General features: G+C 48.4%; 1 protein-coding gene across 1 annotated transcript; it reads right to left on the minus strand.

The window, feature by feature from the left end:
• Window positions 1–266: 266 nt before the first annotated feature.
• Window positions 267–18,943, minus strand: Ddx27 (DEAD-box helicase 27). Its single transcript, XM_026391016.2, has 21 exons — window positions 18,815–18,943; window positions 17,660–17,806; window positions 17,002–17,061; window positions 16,600–16,780; window positions 16,102–16,145; window positions 15,926–16,012; window positions 14,999–15,104; window positions 11,162–11,335; window positions 10,027–10,177; window positions 8,603–8,702; window positions 8,342–8,483; window positions 7,124–7,277; window positions 6,320–6,401; window positions 6,043–6,220; window positions 4,723–4,829; window positions 4,499–4,601; window positions 2,970–3,064; window positions 2,755–2,878; window positions 2,300–2,387; window positions 1,586–1,660; window positions 267–1,449 (listed from the first exon to the last, which is right to left on the minus strand). Exons 1-21 carry the CDS (start codon window positions 18,905–18,907, stop codon window positions 1,431–1,433), a joined length of 2,310 nt encoding a protein of 769 aa, XP_026246801.1. The 5' UTR covers window positions 18,908–18,943; the 3' UTR covers window positions 267–1,430.
• Window positions 18,944–19,338: the final 395 nt, after the last annotated feature.

Genomic DNA, 19,338 nt, shown 5'->3' on the forward strand with positions numbered 1-19,338 from the left:
GGAAGCCATTCTTTTGTTTTTGTGGTGTGGGGTCATTTTTACCTAGGGTGAAAAATTTTTTTTCAACCTGTACAAAAGGGTACACAGTGTTTCCTTCCCCAGTGGCCACCCCGCTCACTTCATGAGTCCTCCTAGAGGTGATCAGCTGAAGCAATGCATATCCCTTTTCAGAAAACTTGCACTCGGCTTTTCAAGCCTACTCAGGACCTACTCGGGACCCACTCTTTATATACAGAGCCTACAGTTGTGAGTTTGAACTGCATTCTAAGATATAGGTGTCCATCATTTTCTAACTCGGATCCTATGTTGGTGACTGTTAGGTGCAGCCTGACTGAATACTTTTGAACCTACTATAGTGTCTGGCACATGTGCTACTGGAAAACTATTATTTTTAACCCACGACTGGGGCGGGGTGGGGGAGGCACGCGTACACTTAAATTACACAGGACGTGAATTACAGTCTCCCAAAGGGTGTCCCATAGCTTTCATCTAATTCTGAAAGGGATCTTGTGATCCAGAAAAGGATGAGAACCATTCTACAGAGTGAAAGCTGGTTTTTACAACAAGGAGCTAATTCATGGGGTCAGGGTCCCTCCTGCCCCGTTTTGGCTTCCATCCCTACAGCATACAGCAGTAATAAGTTAGGTTATGGGTGATTTCATAAACCTGAATTCCCAGCTGTGTAACTGTAGAAAGTTACTCTTTCCAAGTCTCTGTTAGCAAAACGAGAACAACAGTACCTGCCTCATAGGCAGCAAACTGAATCACAACTCAGCGCACCAAGTGTCTGACACACGGTTAGTGCCCAATGGTAGCCTTTTAGTTCTAGGGCATTAATAAAAGAACATTTCTCCAAGAAATTACTTCCTGGCTGGGGACATGGTTCGGTGGTAGAATGCTTGCCTTGCATACAAAAAGCCCTGGGTCTGGTCTCAAGCACCACAAACAAACAAATGAATAAACAAATTCCTCACTCCACACCCAGCCCCTGTGAGCAAAAAGATAACTCTAAGTGTTCACGATGGTGCCCAGCTATCAGACGGCCACACAGGTGAAATACTGCAGTTCTGCCAAACCAGACTAATGTTTGGTTGTACTTGTTATATGAAAGCTACTCAGAAGGGAGCCTGGGCGGTACTTAGGGAACACGTACTACTCTACCACCGGCAACTTTTTTTTTTTTGGGGGGGGGCAGGGGGTGCTGGGGATTGAACCTAGGGCCTCATGCATGCTAGGCAAACATTTTACCACTTAGCCACGTGCCCAGTCCAACTTTTTTTTTTTTTTTTAAACACACAAATGACAGGCTTTTTAAGAATTTTTTTTTTAAACAAATGGAGAAAAGACAGATAAAACCAGCAAACCAGGATGACTTCCCACAGGGAAGGGAGAGATTAAGACGCCCTGCAAACTTCGTCAGGCTGCCATGGCTATTTCTTCCTCTTGTATCTATTAAAGAAAATCAGCAGGTTAAGACCAGAAAAAGGAAGAAGCAGCTTGTTTCCCACAAAAGGTTTGTTTTTCAACCCCAAATAGTCACAGTCTCCAGCCTTCCAACACCCATGTGCCACCATGCCCAGCTTACCTGGACTTGGATTTGAAGTTTCCTCCTCTTCTCTGATGGGGCAAACCCAACTGTTTCCTTTCTTCAAAGGAAGGGCTGCAAGTGAGAGAAGGGAAGCTGAACCTGCAGGCTGTCGGACAAAGGGTGATGTCTCGTGCCCACCCCTCCCCGCCACAGGAAGAGCAGCACTGCCAGGACCGTGTTTCCAGGGCCTGGGTTCCAAGCCCGTCTCCTTCTACCTAACAACATGCGTTTCCGGAAGTCAGGCCCAGCTTCACGACCAGCTTGGCGGAGGCCCTTCTTCCCCTGTGACTAGACTACTAAGACTCCCTGGGAAGCAGTCCACTGCCTGCAGCCCAGGGAAGAGTGGCAGGACAAACCATTCCCATGGGCAAACCCATGGATTCTTTTCTGGGGGGGTGGTTCTAATAGGACTGATCCTACAAGGTAAGATTTGTTAGTCTCCTGAGATAACTCTTTCTGAACTCAAAAACGAGTCATCTCACCTCCAAAGCAGGGGAGCCACAGCACTATGGAGCAGTGGTACCTTAACCCTGCTCCTGCTCTCACCCTGGGATCAACAGGTGGGCTTTAGGTGGGTGGGGGACAGAGAGGCATCTCTGAGTTCATATATTATAATGCTATGGTTATGTGAGAATTGGGATTAGAGAAAGAATCAAAAGATTCATAGTTTCCCTAAAATACCAAGGACTCCATGATAACTTACAACCTTACCCAGCTCGATATTGCTTCAGGGCCTTCTTGCTGGTATTGGTAAGTTCTTCATCAAATACAGATTTCTTCTTTGGCTTTTGCTTCTTGGCTGTGCGCCAAAAGAATGAATGAGACATGGTCCTCTTTGGCCCAAGCTCCTAAACTCCCTTTAGCTCCGGGTAATGAATTCAAGTTCAGTGGATCTCTTGTGTTTAAGGACCCTGTGCATTTCCTTCTACCCTCACCAACTCCTCCAAGTAGCATCCAGGGAAGACTCGGAAGACTCTGAAAGGCCAGAGTCCAAATCCTAGCTCTCCCCACCAACCAAGGGTCACTCCACCTTGTGAAGCCAATACAGGAAAGTTATATATCCTGGTACATACCAGTTATTCAAAAAATGTGGCCTACTATCATCCCTCATCTCCTTGACCATCATGAGAACAGGCGACAGTCAGGGAAGGACCCTCCCCACCTACCAGGGCCTCTCGCCGGTTCTTCCTCAGGCATCGCCCGGGCCCGCTTGGCTCTGCGGTTCCTCTTGGCCAGTCGCTCAGCAAACATCTGCGCCTTGAGGATTTCAAACTGGGACCTTTCTTCTGCCTGGGAGAAGAGGGAGGGGTGAATGCAGAACAGACAGGCCACTCCGACCCCCAGAGGTGGTGGGACCAGACTCTGCAGGGAGGTCACTCACTGTCATCTCCCCCTTTTTCTTGGCATCCTTCATAAACTTCTTCCTCCTCTTTTTTCCCCTTAAGGCCAAGTCGAACTCCTGCAGAGCCTTGGCAACTGAAATGGGAAGAGACATGAGGTTTCAGGGAACATTTTGCATTTTTAAAATTACAAGCAGAACACACCTATTTTATTTATTTAAAGTACTTTTTAGTCGTTGATGGACTTTTATTTATATGCAGTGCTGAGAATCGACCCTATGCCTCACACATGCCAGGCAAGTGCTCTACCACTGAGCCAAACCTCAGCCCCAGCACACCTATTTTAAATTAATATGTGACAATTTTAAAAATGACAAGGAAAAATGCATGATGATTTCCTCCACCTCACTAAAAAACATTCTTGTTTACTATTTCTTTATTAATCCATTTAAGGCATTCCTTATCTACCATCCTGTTAGGAAAGACGAAGGTTTGGTTCCATAAACTACCCATACCTTCCCACTGATATAACTCTATCTTTAACATGAAAATTTAACATATATACACCTTTTTTTTTTTTTGGTCCCATCAAATAAAGGCAATATTTCTGAAATAGCTGGTACAATGAGAAACAAAGGGTAATTTTGCAATCTCTACCAGAATTAGAAATAACCATACACTCTGACCTATAATTCCACCTTTAAAAATTTCTCCAAGTCAAGTGCACTTGCTTAATTATGAAAGGCCAACATATGAGGTTATTCACATCACTTGTTCATAATGGCAGAAAGTGGGAAACAATCTCAATGTCTTCCCATAAGAAACTACTTAACTATATTATGATCTACTCACGATAAAAGCCCACACAGCCACTAAGGAGAAAAAAACAAAGCAGCTATGCATATGCCTACATGAGAAGAGCCCCAAGCTATGAAATATGTGAAAGAAGCAAGGAATGTGGAGTAGGGTTGGTTGGTTGGTGTTTAAATTATACACCAAGTATCTACTTTTTTGGAAAAATTTTGTTTGTTTTTTTGTAAAATATGTATCGCATATAATCTGCCACTTCACCCATCCTGAAGTATGTAACTTAGTGGCATTAATTACAATCACAATGCTGTACAACCACCTGATCACAAAACTCCAGATCACTACCATGATGCCAAGCAGCAGTGCTGTAAGCCACTCAGCAAGCTGCTCCCTTCCCACCCTCATGGCCCCAGGATCTCTGCAACTTCTATGCCTTTGACGTTTGTCTATCTAGGTGCCTCATTTAAGTGGAATCATGTATTTGTCCTTCGTGTCTGGATTATTTCACTCAGCATGTTTGCAAGGTTCATCGATGGGACACATTTTCACGCATCCTATGGCTGAATGATCCTCCAGCGTGAGTGTGAGGTGCACATCACTTTGTTCATCCATTCATCTTTGATGGATACCTCCGTTCCCACCTTTTGGCTGCTCAGAATATCACTTCAAAAAATGCTGGCATAGGCGTCTGCCGGAGCCCTGTTTTCAGGTCCTCCTGCTACACCCTCGGAGTGGACCTGCGGGGGCCTCCCTCACTTACTTTTCTCCTTCTTCCTCTCTTCTTTGGTCTGGAACCAGCTCCTCTCAGGCTCTTTGTCCACTGCCTCCTTCCCCTTCTCCAAGAGCCGCTTTGCTGTGTTTATCTGAGGGGACAGTGAGGGAGCAGCTGCTGTGGGGCTGGGCCTGCGAATCCACAGCACGACAGCTCCAGGCAGCCTCTCCCAGACTCCGGGGCAGATGACAAGCATCTGAGAAAGCGGGCACCTGGGCTTCCGACTGCTGCATCTCTCTCTCCTCTGCCTCCAGCTGCAGCACTGCATACACGTCTTTCTCCATTTTCTCAATCTTGTCCCGGAATTTGAGGATGACATCTCCAGGGGAGAGAACAGAAAAGACATTAAACTATGGGTGAATACTAATATACTATGTAGCTAATGAAAACAAAACCGATGGTTTATTTATTGACAGAAAAGTGTGATTTTTTTTTTAATGTGTGATTTTTTTTTAATGTGTGACTTCTCTACTTAACATCCCCACTGAGAGCAGGGAGCTGTGACACAAAACCTGTATGGAAGTCCCAGCTACTTGGGATCTGAGGTGAGAGGATGGCTTGAGCGCAGGAGTTTGGGGCCAGCCTGGGAAATATAGCAAGACCCCCATCTGAAAACACAAAAGACCCCATTCTTATCCAGGACCCGGCAGAAGGCCAGCCTTTCCTGAGCAGCCTGCTAGAGCAGGGGCCGCTCCTGCCTCTCCACAGCATCAGCCACTGGCTTATCTTTGACTTCTCCACCAGAACATCAGCTGTTTGGTCCCCTGCTCTGTCCCCAGCGCCTGGAACAGAAGTGGAGCAGGGCACACGGCACCACTCAACAGCGATCCAGGCTGACCGCACCAAAGGAAAATGAGCAAGAGGACACCGTGACCCGGAGTGTGGAGGGGCGGGCACTGGCACACAAGGTGGGACCAGGGACTGATCCCAGGGATGCTGCTGCTACTAAGGTACATCCCCAGCCCCTTTTTTTTACTTTGAGATAGGGTCTCAAACTTGCAATCCTCCTGCCTCAGCCTCTAGAGTTGCTGGCATTTACAGGCATGCCCCCATGTGCCCAGCTAGCTCTTTTTTTTATTTTATTTTAATATTTATTTTTTAGTTTTCAGTGGACACATCTTTGTTTGTATATGGTGCTGAGGATCGAACCCAGCGCCATGCGAATGCCAGGCGAGTGCGCTACCGCTTGAGCCACATCCCCAACCCCCCAGCTAGCTCTTTGACATACACATTTGTATTTATTTACTCATTCCAGATGATGAATACATGACTACTTCTGTGACATTAATAAAAGTAACTTTTGAAGAAGATGGGTGGGCTTTACAGGACCCCACAGATCAGAAAACCCCTATGACGGGCTCTGTGTTTTCATTCCTATTATCATGTCCTGTTATACACAGAAGCCTACAGCCCAGGGAAGTGAGGTAGACCTGCCCAGGGACTCAACAAGGAGGTGGCAGAGCGGGGACTCAAGCTGGCCTGACTGCAGAGCACCACTCTCTGCCCGCCCTGCTCCAGCTGTGCCTCCTCACCCTGGGGAAGAATACGGGCCTTCACAGGGGCCTTGGCGGCCTTCACAATCTCCTTCAGCATCTTCCGCTCCTCCTCTCCCACCAGAGAGACCGAGCGCCCAGCCCTGCCAGCTCGTGCGGTCCGCCCCACCCGGTGTACGTAGTGCTTGATAGTGTTGGGCATCGTGAAGTTGATCACCTGCAGGGTCAGAATCGGCAGTCAGACCTGCAGCATGGAGTGGGGGTGGGGCTGCCCTGGGGCAAGAAGAAAAACTCAAAAACCATAGGACCTTCTCACCGTTTTGACTCCCTCAATGTCAAGTCCACGGGCTGCCACATCTGTGGCCACAAGGATATCAATCTGTTCATCCTTAAAGCGCCTAGAAATAGCCACAGAGATGCTTATTCAGATACCTATCCCAGTAATGCTTCCCAGGAGCCCGAGAAGCAGAGAGAATAGAGGGACGGGAAAGTCACCACAAAGCCTCCTGGAGTCAAGCAGCAGGGGATACATTCTAAAGGTCAGCCGGTGGACACTTACACTCACCCTTAACAGCTGCCTACATGGGGACATGCAGGTTTGTGTTCTATCTCAAGCACTAATTCCTGTCCAGATTCAAGTGTGAGAACCAACAAGCTAGACTACAGGAAACCGTGAGGCAGGCGTCTCTGTTCAGATCAGATTTGCTGTAACAACCCCTCCCCGCACCCTGTGAGGAACAGTGGCGGGTGGGGCGCTCTCCAGGGCTCCCCACCTAGAGGTCGACTCTCTTCTGTGAGAATCAGTGCAGCTAACACATGACCTGACAGTGCTCCAAGTCTTTGCTTTACTTTGCTTTTTTAAGGCTACGTGGTCCAGGCTGCTCTCAAACTTCCTGGGCTCGGGTGATGCTCCTGCCTCAGCTCCTGAGTAGCTGGGACGACAGGTAGCACCAGCAAGCTCAGTTTAGATTAAAAATTTTTAAGCAGGGCATTGTGCCATCTGTATCCCTGCTGCTGCTCTAACATAACCTTCTGGATCCTGTTTCCAGGTTCTCTGTCAGATGCAGAGAACCCTCTCTGATCAGCCCAAGGAGGAAAGGGAGCTGACATGGGAACATACCGGAGGGCCTCCAGCCGCTGGGTCTGGGACAGGTTGCCGTGGAGTTCGCCCACCTGCAGCCCCAGAAGCCCCAGGAGGATGTGCATGCGGTGGGCCTGCTTCTTGGTCTGGGTGAAGAGCATCACGTGGTCGGTGAAGGTTCTCGTCAACAGAGCTGGAGGGAGAAGAGTGAGCCATCACCGCGTGTGGGCTGCTGCACGACGCGCCTCCCTCACCTGAGAATGAGCCTGCTGAGTGGCACAGGGGCACAGGCACGGTCCCTGCCGGGTGAACTCAGGCCAAGGCAGGCAGGAACTAATTCCCCAGGGTGATAAATGTCACAAGAGAAAGAGTAAAGGGAGGGTGGCAGAGCAGCGTTAGAGTTGACCTCCTGGAGGTGTGACTGAGGCTGAATGACAAGGCAGACTATCCCATGAGGACAGGGATCCCAGGCAGAAGAAAGAGCAATATCACGTCCTGGAGGTCAGAACGAGCATGGGGGATGAGAGGCCCAAGCCGGCAGATGTGGCCCTCGAGGGTCCGGAGGGGTTCACTAGGGAGTCAGTCTGGATTTCCATAAGAGCAACGGGAGCTGCCACACCCAGGGTGTTTGTTCAGTAAGGAGGTAACGGGAGCAGATATTCTTTTGTAAAGAACTGTTCAGCAGGGGCTGGGCTGGGGCTCAGTGGCAGAGCACTTGCCTCACACATGTGAGGCACTGGGTTTGAGCCTCAGCACCACATGAAAATAGATAAACAAAGATATTGTGTCCATGTATAATTTTTTTTTTAAATTAATAAATTAAAAAAACAAACTGTTCTGCAGAGGGAAGAATGAATTACGAAGAGCCAAGAGGAAGCAGGAAGAGGAAATTAAGAGGCTGCAGCAACAATCCAGGCAACACACAGTGGTGTCTGCATTAAGAAGCCACAGTGGCAACTGGGGCTGGGGACACAACTCGGCTGGTAAAGTGCTTGCCTCGCATGACAAGGTTCAACCCCCAGCACCACACACACACACAAAAACAGAGCAGCAACTGGTGGCAAGTGGTCAGGAGCTCAGGAGGACACAAAGATGGACGGAGGGAGGAGCTGGGTGAGGCCAGCATGGTGATAAAGATGGATGGACAGCAGAGTGGCTCTGACTGAGGGGAAAACAGACGGAGGAGCAAGAAGGCAAAACCCTAATGCTTCGGGTGGACGCCCAGGAGGCCCAGCCTGCCCAGCCCTGGGCCTTCACCTGCCACGATGGCTTCCCGGTCCCCTTCCCGATTAGGCCGGATGCGAATAAACTCCTGCCGTAAGAAGGGAGCCACATCCGTGTTGCTGTTCACAAACACCCGGACAGGGTTCTTCAAGGAGACAGAAGCCAGATCCTTCACCTGCCGAGCACAGAGCCAAGGGCGCTCAGCTTCCCACGAGGAGGTGGGAAGGCAGCAACAACGCACACCCACGCATGGCCCCCTGTGCAGACCCACCACGGAGAAGCCCCTTGGCCCACCTCATCTGTCATAGTGGCTGAGAAGAGCATGGTCTGGCGGTGGTGGGAGCACATTCGGATGATCTCCTTCATCTGCTCCTCAAAGTATTCATCCAGCATCCTTGGGGCAGAGAGAGAAAGGACATGACATGACACTGGGGAACACGCTTCTGTCACAGCGAGTCACAGACTACCACGCAGGCTGAGGTTTGGCTGCCCCTGGTTGTGTTTTGAATTAATTTATTGTTATTTTACCCTTTAACCAAGATTCACCAAGAATTATCATCATGCAACACCTGCCTCATGACTCTTTTTCTGTTACTAAACTATATACCAGTAAGTCACAGATATCATGACCCCAAACATTCCAACACACAGTAAGGACAATGACCTTGTCCCACATGACCTGTCACAATCAAGACATGGCAGTGTTTGAGTGACATCTGAAGTACAGGCCACTTTCAGATGTCCTCAACTGAAATGCAGAGACGGGCTGTGCATCAGGAGGCTTCGAGAGGCCATCCCTCCACTGTGCTGGGGACACCTGACCCTCTGCCCTCCCTCCATCCCGCCTCCTCTTGCCCTCTGTGAGTTACAGCCGCCTGTATTTGAGTCCGAGAGCCAGAGTTCCCGGGTTGCAGCTGGCTGTCGTGTCTTTTGAGGCTTCCTTCACCCAGGACGTCCCCTCAGCCTCGTTCACCCTCTAGCTATCTCCAGGTGACTGACTGGATTCAGAGAAACCCCCACTGGTTTGGGGGCTAGGTGAGGCCATGCCCTTCTCTCTCACAGAATCAGAAACCTGAAGGAGGCGGAGGAGACGGTTCCACCCTGAGGGACAGCACTGAGAGCCCCACAGCGGGGAACTGACGAGTTGACTGTGGTGTTGCTGGTGTGAAAATGAGAGGAGCCAAGGACGAAGCAAGCACATGCAGGGTCAGATGCTCCCAGGCCTGCTAGTTCTGAGACGCTTCAACGTGAGAGGACACCTCAGAATGCCCCTTGCCCGATGTGCCATCAGCCCAGCTCACCTGGCTCAGGCATGAAGGAAAGAGGTGAACAGATGGGACACTTGTGAGAGAAAGAGGAGGGACGGAGGGACAAGAAGGGGTCCCACCACAGCCAGGGAGATGCCTACTGAAGCCACCACGCATAGCCCATCCTTGCATTACCCCTGCACCACTCACCATGACTGGGACACTACTCCTGAACCCGAGTGCAACATCCCCGGATCTCAGTTAGGAGCAGCAGAGCCCACATGACATCACCTCCTAACCATTACTATTACAGAAAGGAAGGAGAAGCAGAAAAATCTGGACCACACACCAACAGAGGCCCATGTGGGTGGGTGAAGGGGTGTCTCCACTTAGCTGAAGGTCCTATAGAATAATGCAGGGTGGCAGCTCAGAGGGACCTCAGAGTACCCGGGCGGCACCCTCAGGGCTCACCTGTCAGCCTCATCCAGGATGAGCACCTCAATGCTGCTCAAGTGGAAGGAAGGGCAGTTGTGGAGGTGATCGATCAGCCGACCCGGGGTGGCAATGAGGATGTCAGGTGCCGCCCGAAGAGCTGCTTCCTGAGACTTTACATCCAAGCCACCTGCAAGGAGAGAGACACACCAGATGGCCAGGTCAGCCAGTCAGTCACCTGTGTTCTAAGAACACCAGCCACCTGCCTTTGTCTCCTGTCAGATGAACAGGAAACAGCTACGAGCAAGACTAACAGGGGCCTTGCCCACATGGATGCAACACACAGGGAGAGACATATTATTTAATCACATTAGACGGAGTGAAAAATCCAAACAGGTGACAACACAACAGCATTTCCAGATAGAATGACTGGAACATCCCAGGACTGAAAGAGGCCTGATAAAAACCAATGACGTCTTGACATGTGAGGACAGAGATCACCTTTGACTTCCAATTGCATTAGGAGAGTACACTGCAGGCTGCATGACATCTCATGTAACTTTTGTGTGTGGCTGTAGATGGACAGCATGCCTTTGTTTATTTTTATGCAAAGCTAAAGATGGAACCCAGTGCTCACACGTGCTAGGCAAGCACTCTGTCCCTGAGCTGCAGCCCCAGCTCTCAAGTAACTTTATCAGGGAAATCCTGCCCCAAATAACATTTGACTCAACATTCATGCTAAGCAGAAATTATTTCCTAAAGTTGTTTAATACCAAAAAAAAAAAAAAAAATTTCATAATTTTGAAGTTTCATTCTTCAAGAATAGTTGAACTCTCTCTCCTCCCCAGTACCAGTACTACGAAAACACATCAGCCAATTTTTTTTTTTAAGAGAGAGAGAGAGAGAATTTTTTTTTAATATTCATTTTTTTTTTTAGTTTTCGGCGGACACAACATCTTTGTTTGTATGTGGTGCTGAGGATCGAACCCAGGCCACACACATGCCAGGCGAGCGCGCTACCGCTTGAGCCACATGCCCAGCCCCACATCAGCCAATTTTTAAGTGGACTCAAGAGAACATACAGGCCTTTCCTAGCCCCTGCTCCCACAGAGTGAGCCACATCCACCTTCCACCACATCACAGGTCCCAGGAACTGGCACCCACCCCGACTCACCCACAGCCAGACAGGTGGTGATGTTACAGAACTGGGCCAGCTGCTTGGTGACGGAGTGCACCTGGATGCCCAGCTCTCGGGTGGGAACCAGCACCAATACCCGGGTCACAGGGCCCTGGCGGGGCTTGTAGATCAGACGCTCCAAGACAGGCAGAGCAAAAGCTGCTGTTTTACCTAGAGGAGACAGCAGGGAAATGAGAACAGGTTTGGTTCCCTCCATGTTCAGGTTTTTTGCCCGGGTACAGAAAATCTGTAAGTCCGGGCAGGGGAACATAAAATACCTTAAAAGTTTTTTTTTTTGGCTTTCAAACTATATGGTCTTATAAAACTAAATAGGAAATGTCAAAAAAGCATGAAAATAAAGAATAAAATAAATAAAATTGAAAATTACTCAGAATTCAGGTAAACTATTTTCTTTCTTTAATATTTTTTTTTAGTTTCAGGTGGACACAATATCTTTATTTTATTTTTATGTGGTGCTAAGATTCGAACCCAGTGCCTCACACATGTTAGGCGAGCAGGCTACCACCTGAGCCACAGCCACAGCCCCAGGTAAACTATTTTCTTGAGTTGTTTTTGGATTTTTGTTTGGTTGTTTTTTTGTGTATTGGAGCCTCATACATTCTAGGCAAGCGTTCTATCCCTGAGCCACATCCCCAACCCTCCCTTTTAAAAACTATTCTTTATTTTTTTTTTAAATGGTTGCACAGCATTCTAGCATATGAGTATCTCTACTATAAATTAACCGATCCTTACAGTTGGATGTTTTGGTTGCTTTTCACTAATATACAATGCAGTGATGAACATTCCCTTTATATAAATTCTCTGCTCCCATAAATGGCTTATCAGGGCAGGGCCAAGAGGTACTAGGTAGGATTAAAGAAAGACAACCTCCACCTGACCCCTTGACACCTGTGACCCAGAACTAGCCTAGCCCTCCTCTTCTGCCTCAGACAACCTAAACAAGCTCTACCTAACACAACGGTATCAACACCGATTTCCTGGTTATGATATTGACTTATAATAACTTAGAATGTTACCACTGAGTGAAGGATTCAAGGGACTCACTTCTTTATTTTTGCTACTTCCCCCTGACCTAAAGTAACAAAGTTATAATTTTTTAATCCACTGCTGTAGATATTAACTCAGTGGTAGATAAAGTATTTAACATATGCAAGACCTCAAATTCAATACTTAGTACCAAAAAAAATTTTTTTTAATTCTTTTTTTTAAATATTTATTTTTTTAAAGCTGTAGATGGACACAATACCTTTTACTTTATTTATTTTTATGTGGTGCTGAGGATCGAACTCAGGGCCTTGCACATGCTAGGCAAGCGCTCTACCACTCAGCCACAACCCCAGCCCTTTTTAAAATTCTTTACCCTCTGAATTGTGTTGGTATCTCTTAATATCAGTTAAAAATATTAATTTGTCATGTATGAAAGAAATAAATAATTTTTTAAAAAACTGATTTGTGCTTGATGGGGTGGCATATTCCTGTAATCCCAGCAACTCAGGAGGCTGAGGCATAAGGATTGCAAGTTCAAGGACAGCCTCAGCAACTCAACAAGGCCCTTTGAGATTACATACCCCTGGGTTCAACTCTAGTACCACAAATGATGGTGATAATGAGGATGATTTGCTACATGTAAACATTTTAAAATATACAAGTAAGGCTGGGGTTGTAGCTCAGAGGTAGAGCGCTCACCTAGCATACGTGAGGCACTGGGTTCAATCCTTAGCACCACATAAAAATAAAGGTATTGTATCCACCTATAACTAAAAAATATTTTTAAAAAATAAAATATGGGGCTGGGATTGTAGCTCAGCAGTAGAGCGCTCGCCTACCACAGGTAAGACCCGGGTTCAATCCTCAGCACCACATAAAAATAAAGACATTGTATTGTGTCCATCTACACCTAAAAAATAAGTATTTAAAAATAAAATAAAATATAGGGCTGGGGCTGGGGCTCAGTGGTAGAGCACTTACCTAGCATGTATGAGGCACTGGGTTCGATTCTCAGCACCAATTAAAAATAAATAAAAAAATAAAGATATTGTGTCCATCTACAACTAAAAAAATAAATAAATAAAATAAAACATACAAGTAGATCACCAATATATAGGCATATATAAAAATTCACCAAGCTGCCAGGTGCAGTGGTGCACACCTATAATCCCAGCACTCAGGCAGGAGGATCGCAAGTTCAAAACCAGCCTCAGCCCCTTAGTAAGGCTCTCAGCAATTCAGCAAGACCCTGTTTCTAAATAAAATACAAAAAAGGGCCATGAATGTAGTCCCCAGTGGTTAAGTGGCTCTGGGTTCAATCCCTGGTGCCAAAAAATAAAAATAAAAATCATCAAGCTGTATACTTTGGATGCAATATGTGAGTTTTACAATATATAAGTTATACTCAATTGAAAAAGCAGTAAATGAAAATTAGCAAACATAAAAGCTGCCTCAAGACACAATCAAAGGAACACCCTGTGGGTGCACATGGACTGGCAGGAAAAACATCCAAGATTACCCATTTAGTGAGAAAGGCCACAGGCAGCCACATGTAGTCTGCTACCTTGGGCCGTGGCACATGCTGGTGCAGCTCTATGAACTACACTTAAGTTAAATGTATTCAACTGCATCTGCATTTGCCAAGAAAAATACAAACACTCTGGAGGATCTGGTGGCAAAACACATTAGTGGGGGAGATGCAAATGGGGCAGATGGGGGAGCTTTTTACTGTCCCCCTGCCCAATATATTTTCATTTGAATCATTACAAAAAGAGAAATGTTGTAGAAATTAAAGAAGCTAATTATTACAAACCATCATCCCTAAAACCATGATTTTGTCCCATGTTCAAAATAGTGAAGTGAGCCAGTCTTCTTGACCTCTGCTTACACATCTTTATTTTTTAGTGTAAATTAGTATAGATAACTAAAAAACTCTTTTAACACTTTGAAGAGTGAATCCATATATTGCCAAACTGCCTCCAAAAAGAGCATGTGAATAAACTACGACAATTCTCAATTTGTCACAGAAAAAAAAAAATGAGAAAGAGGCAGAAGTCTAACAAAACTTCAGAGTGCGACGTGGCACCTGTTGGTTCCCCATCGCTGGCTGTGGTTTGAGAGAAGGGACCAAACACTGCAAAGAGTGCCCCGGAAGGTGCTGAGCATACTCTGCCCCCTGTCATGTCCCTTGTGCCCTGAAGAGAGCACTGAGGCTCTCTGGCCCACCCCCTGGGGGTCAGAGGAAGGCGGGCTCCCAGGAACAGGCTGACCTGCCGGCTGTCCTAGTCCTGAGACTACTGATTTGTAGTAGATGGAGTTTTGATTTTGTCCTCTTCGCGGCATCTTAAGGACTGGACTATTCAACCTGCTTTTCCCTCTGCTCCTTGCTGTGGCTGTAGGGAGCTGGGACACAGAGGTGACCTTCTAGGAGGTCCAAGGCAGAGATGCCTGGTCTCCCACATGCACATGCCTCTGGGACTGGCAGTGCAGGCTGAGTGGCACTCTCTCGTGTCTTACCCCACCATAGAGGACCCTTCCTGTTTCCTCGGGTTCCCTCCAGCTACTGTCCTCTTGAGGGGGAGATGCCAGAAACAAACTCAACATTCTATAAAATGCAGCTATGAAGACAAAATGGAAACTCGTGAACTCAAAATTCCTCCACACCTGCAAAAGCCATTAACATCACCCACTGAACATGAATTTCTGCAGACTTTGTATGTAGTTAAGAAATCCAAGCACATTTAGCAAGCCAGCGTGTGAAGTCAACTAAAGCCCTATTTGGGGTGTAACATCCTTTTCCACCACCCCAAGTCCCCATCCTTTCACCTGTCCCAGTGGCTGCACAGGCACAGATGTCCTTCCCCAAGAGACCCACAGGAATGCACGCCTTCTGGATCGGGGTGGGCTGCCTGAAGCCCATGGCTGTAATGGCCTGAAGAAAAGGAGACAGAGTCAGACCAGGCAGGGGAACAAAGAGGAGTCTCAGCAGGAAACAAACAGGTCTGCAGACAAGACCCTCCAGGACACTCATTCCAGACAGGACTGAGGGCCTGCAGGCGGTGCTGCGCTAGCCAGGGAGGACACATCCATAAACAACAGAAAACACAAAACCGGCCCAGGAGCCAGGTGCAACTCAGGAGGCTGAAGCAGGGAGAACATAAGTTCGAGGCCAGCTTCCGCAACTTAACAAGACTGGAAAGAACTTTGAGAGAGTCTCTCTCAAAACGACAAATAAAAAGGGCTTGGGATGTACTCAGTGGTACAGCAGCCCTGAGTTCAATCCCTGGTACCAAACCAAACAGATGAAACAAAACCACCCGTCCCTCAGGAAACTCACAACCTGGGAAAAAGGAACAGACAAAAAGACAAACAGTCCTCGGAAGGCACGTGCTACAGACCAAGACCACAGCAGCAGGGGGCTGGGGAGGTGGGCGCACAGGGGTCTCGGCCAACGCCGAGGGGGTGAGGGAGAACCGCAACAGATCTCTGGGAGAAGAGTCTTCCAGGGAGAGGAACAGCAAGTGCAAAGGCCCCGAGGAAGAGGCTCTCTGGCCGAGCGAGGCAGTGAGGCCAGAGAATGAGTGCCAAGAGACGCCACAGAGGGGACAGGGAGGGTGGAGCCTTACAAGACACTATAAGGAATTTGGCTTTTTCCCCAAGTTAAAGTGGGTGCCACTGGGGGACAGAGAGGGGCAGCAAGGAGCCCACCTGGGCTGCTGTAAGGATCCACCCAGCTGCCCAAAAAGCCACTACCTTCAGAAGCGGCCGTGACAGGTTCATGTCCTGGAAGGAGAGGTTTTCATCATACTGCGATGCGTCCTCAAAGAAGCCCCCTGCTTCCTACACAGGAAGACAACGACAGTTCAGCAAACGGGGCCCATGAAAACCCAACGACCTCACGGCTGCCCGGGCCCCAAGCCCACGCTCACCTGTCCCTTCTTCTTCTTCCTCCGCTCCTTCACTTTGAGTGTATCTACAGAGAGGACGCCTGCTGAGCACAGCGGGAACCAGCACCTGCATCCGCCGCCATGTCCTCAGCACGCCTGTGACCGCCGCACCCGCCTCACCCAACCTGACACACGGGGCTTCTGCCACCAGCCCCACTTCAAACATGAGGACCCAGGTGGCAGCGTGATGAAGTGACTCGCTAAGGTCAGGCAGGAAGGGAACCTGGCAGGTGTGGCCCAGGCTGCCCACACCGTGTCCTCTCCACACACGGTGACACCTCCGCACAAAGTTCTGCCCAAGATACCTCCTGGGCTACCTGGGTGAACCCCATGACGTGGTCACCTCAAATTAAGTCTGAGTCACAGAGGCAGCTGGCAGCTGTGTGGGACTGCAGATGGGGAAAGAGGAAGCAGCAAAGACCCTGAAACCTAAGGAGGAAGTGCCCCAGGGCGCAGGGACCAACCCGCCACCCCGCACACCTGCTTTGGTGAGGATGTCCTCCTCGGCTGCCGAGTACTCGCTCTCAGACTCCTCCTCTGCCGAGCCTGCCTCCTCCTCTGTCCCCGCCAGGTCCCCCTGCTCCGGGTCCCCCGGCTCCTCGGGCTCCGGGCCCACCTTAGCTTCCTTCTCCTCCAATTTCCCGGCCTTGGCTTCTTTGTCCTGGGGGATAAAGAGAAGAACGCAAGAGTGATTACAAGTTTCAGGAAATTCACACTCTAAAGGGGCAATACCGAGTCTGGAGTCTGGGCAGACACTGTGGGACTCCTCCGTGCACAGCCCTAAGAGCCCTGCACGCTGCACCCCAACCCAGGCTTAAAGAGACAGGCACAGCCAGGCTCACAGGACGGCTGGGGAAAGGTGACAAGTGGCTCCTGTCTCACCTCCGTTTTCCTTTTCTTTCGCACTTTCTCAATCTTCTCATCTAAGGTAGTGGCTGCCCTCTGCAGATAAAAATAAAGAGAAAAAAAGAAATATGCATGTAGGAGAGAGATCAAGCAAGGTTTCCGAAGGTCAGGTCTTAAACACAGCTCTGTAATTTTTTAAGTCAAACAAGGTTGGTAATGTTGGGTGCTCCTAAACCATCGGGCTGCTGTTACCAGATTTTCTGTAAAAAATGGGACCTATGTTGCCCAGGTTGGCTTTGAACTCTGAGGCTCAAGGGATCCTCCCACCTCAGCCTCCTGAGCAAATGGGAGTACAGATGAGCACTATAAAATCAAGATAATACGTCTGAGTTCATTACCCCCCATTCCAGAAAAAGCTGTCATGTAAATTTAATAAGAAAATAAATATTTTTGATACTTCTAAACGTTAACTATAGATTTATGAATGTTTGTAACTAGCCTGCAATCACTCAATTTTGCAATATCTTATACTTTAGTATTAATCAAGACGATAGGTCCCCTGTGATTTCCGTTCCCCATCCCATACATTTCACAGGATTCTGGTACCTGCTGAATGTCAACAGGGCAAGAGGCTGTGATGTCGGGCTAGTCCCAAGACCCACTGTCTGGAGCTGCCTGTGACTGTCCATCTCACCTTCTTCTTGAGCTGGCTCATGACATCAGCCAGGGCCCAGCTGCCATCATACATCCCCTCCTTCTCAGTGAAAACGAAGTCAGGGTTGAAATCGGCACTGCGGTTCTTCTGCAAGGCCTTCTGCTTTCGGCCCAGCACAATGGGCCCCTGGGAAGAGGACAGGCAGGGTGACTGTGAGGTGAGATGAAAGAATAGTAGGAAAGGCAGAAGGAAAGGAGGATGTCCAATAAGAAAGTAGAAACATACAAGGCTAAAATAGAGTGAGAAACCGACCAAGCTACAGTTTTCAAGACACCTCTCACAGCAACTGACAGCTCAAGATGACCAAAAAATGAATAGGTTTGAAGAAAATCTGATCGACACAATTAACAAGCTTCATCCCAAGGTACCTGTGCAAAACGCCACACCTACCAGATGAGAATGCACACAGAAACCAGAAAACTCGAACTCACAGAAACAGAGAATGGAAAGGTGGATGCCAGGGGCTGGGGTGTGGGAGAAATGGGGAGAGAAGGAAGAAGCTGTCAAGAATGACTCCAAGCCTTCTGGCAGAATGGGAAGCTGAGGGAAACCAGAAACTGGGCCTTGTAGGAGATGAATCTGTAAAAGTCGTGGGACGTACAAAAGGCGTGTCAAGTAGGCAGGCGAGTCTCTGCAGAGGGAAACACCTGGGTGAGTCTCTGAAGGTAAGCACCTTCTTTGTGCTCAAGGTCTGAAAATCATCCCACCTCAACGCAGGCGTCAGCGCCCATCTCGGTTCACTTCGGTCCCCAAAGTTAAACACCACATCTAGCACATGTACGTAGTCAATTAGTGGCTTGATGAATAGATGAATGGATGGATAACATTGCTCTCTGAGCAGGAACCAAGACTGATTTCACCTCTGGATCTCTATTACCCAGGGCCTGAATTAAATACATTGAACGGATATTGAGTTCAGCAAAGCGACACATAATGGCACGGCCAACAGAGAGGTGGGGAAAAGCTAATAGCGAGCAAACTGAGGAAGATCCCGGGGTCCGAGTGAAACCCTCCCCAGGGGATGCTGAGGATTCAGGGACAGCGACCTAGGAATCACAGGGAAGAGAAGATATCAAGGACTCCCGAGGGTCTGCACCCTGGCCCAGCCCCGACCCCACCCGCGCCGGCTCTTACCTCCTCCTCCTCGTCTCCGGAGTCAGATTCGGGCTCCACCGGCACCTCGTCATCTTCGCCTATGGTCCCGATCAAACCCAGCTCCGCCAGCATGCTGAAGCAGCAGCCACTTCCGGTGACGTGCGGAGCAGGCCCTTACTCTTCCGCAGTCTTCTCATCGACACCGCGCATGTGCCTTACGTCACTTCCGTTCGAGGAAGGCCCGCCCACGCGGCTTCATTTCCCGAGCTCAGCGCGCACGCGGCTGTGGGGGCGTGGCTTGTATGACGAAATCAAGGGGCGGGCCTGGGTGTAAATAAAATTCCATTGTCTGTGTTCTCAGAAAATATGGGATTCTTTGAGGATGGTGCGAGACTTGAAGGAAAACTTCCAAAGAGGTGTATATGTCTGTATTTTGGGACAAAAAATCGTGGCAGAAAGTACAACAAACGATTAGGGTAATAGAATTTAAGTGATTTTTTTCCTTAGATTTTTCACCCACAGTAAACATTTACTTTCATAAAAAAAAAAAAAAGTAAACATAA

The sequence above is a fragment of the Urocitellus parryii genome, chromosome 6 (assembly GCF_045843805.1).
Source record: "Urocitellus parryii isolate mUroPar1 chromosome 6, mUroPar1.hap1, whole genome shotgun sequence".
Lineage (NCBI taxonomy): Eukaryota > Metazoa > Chordata > Mammalia > Rodentia > Sciuridae > Urocitellus > Urocitellus parryii.

Bases quoted from the DNA above. Each gene is read 5' to 3' on its own strand.
- Ddx27 (XM_026391016.2), bottom strand. From the start codon at position 18,907: ATGCTGGCGGAGCTGGGTTTGATCGGGACCATAGGCGAAGATGACGAG. The intron at 17,062-17,659 runs GTGAGATGGACA...TTTTATCTGCAG, and splicing joins TGAGCCAGCTCAAGAAGAAG to AGGGCAGCCACTACCTTAGA. The intron at 6,221-6,319 runs GTGAGAAGGTCC...CTGACCCTGCAG, and splicing joins ACATTGAGGGAGTCAAAACG to GTGATCAACTTCACGATGCC.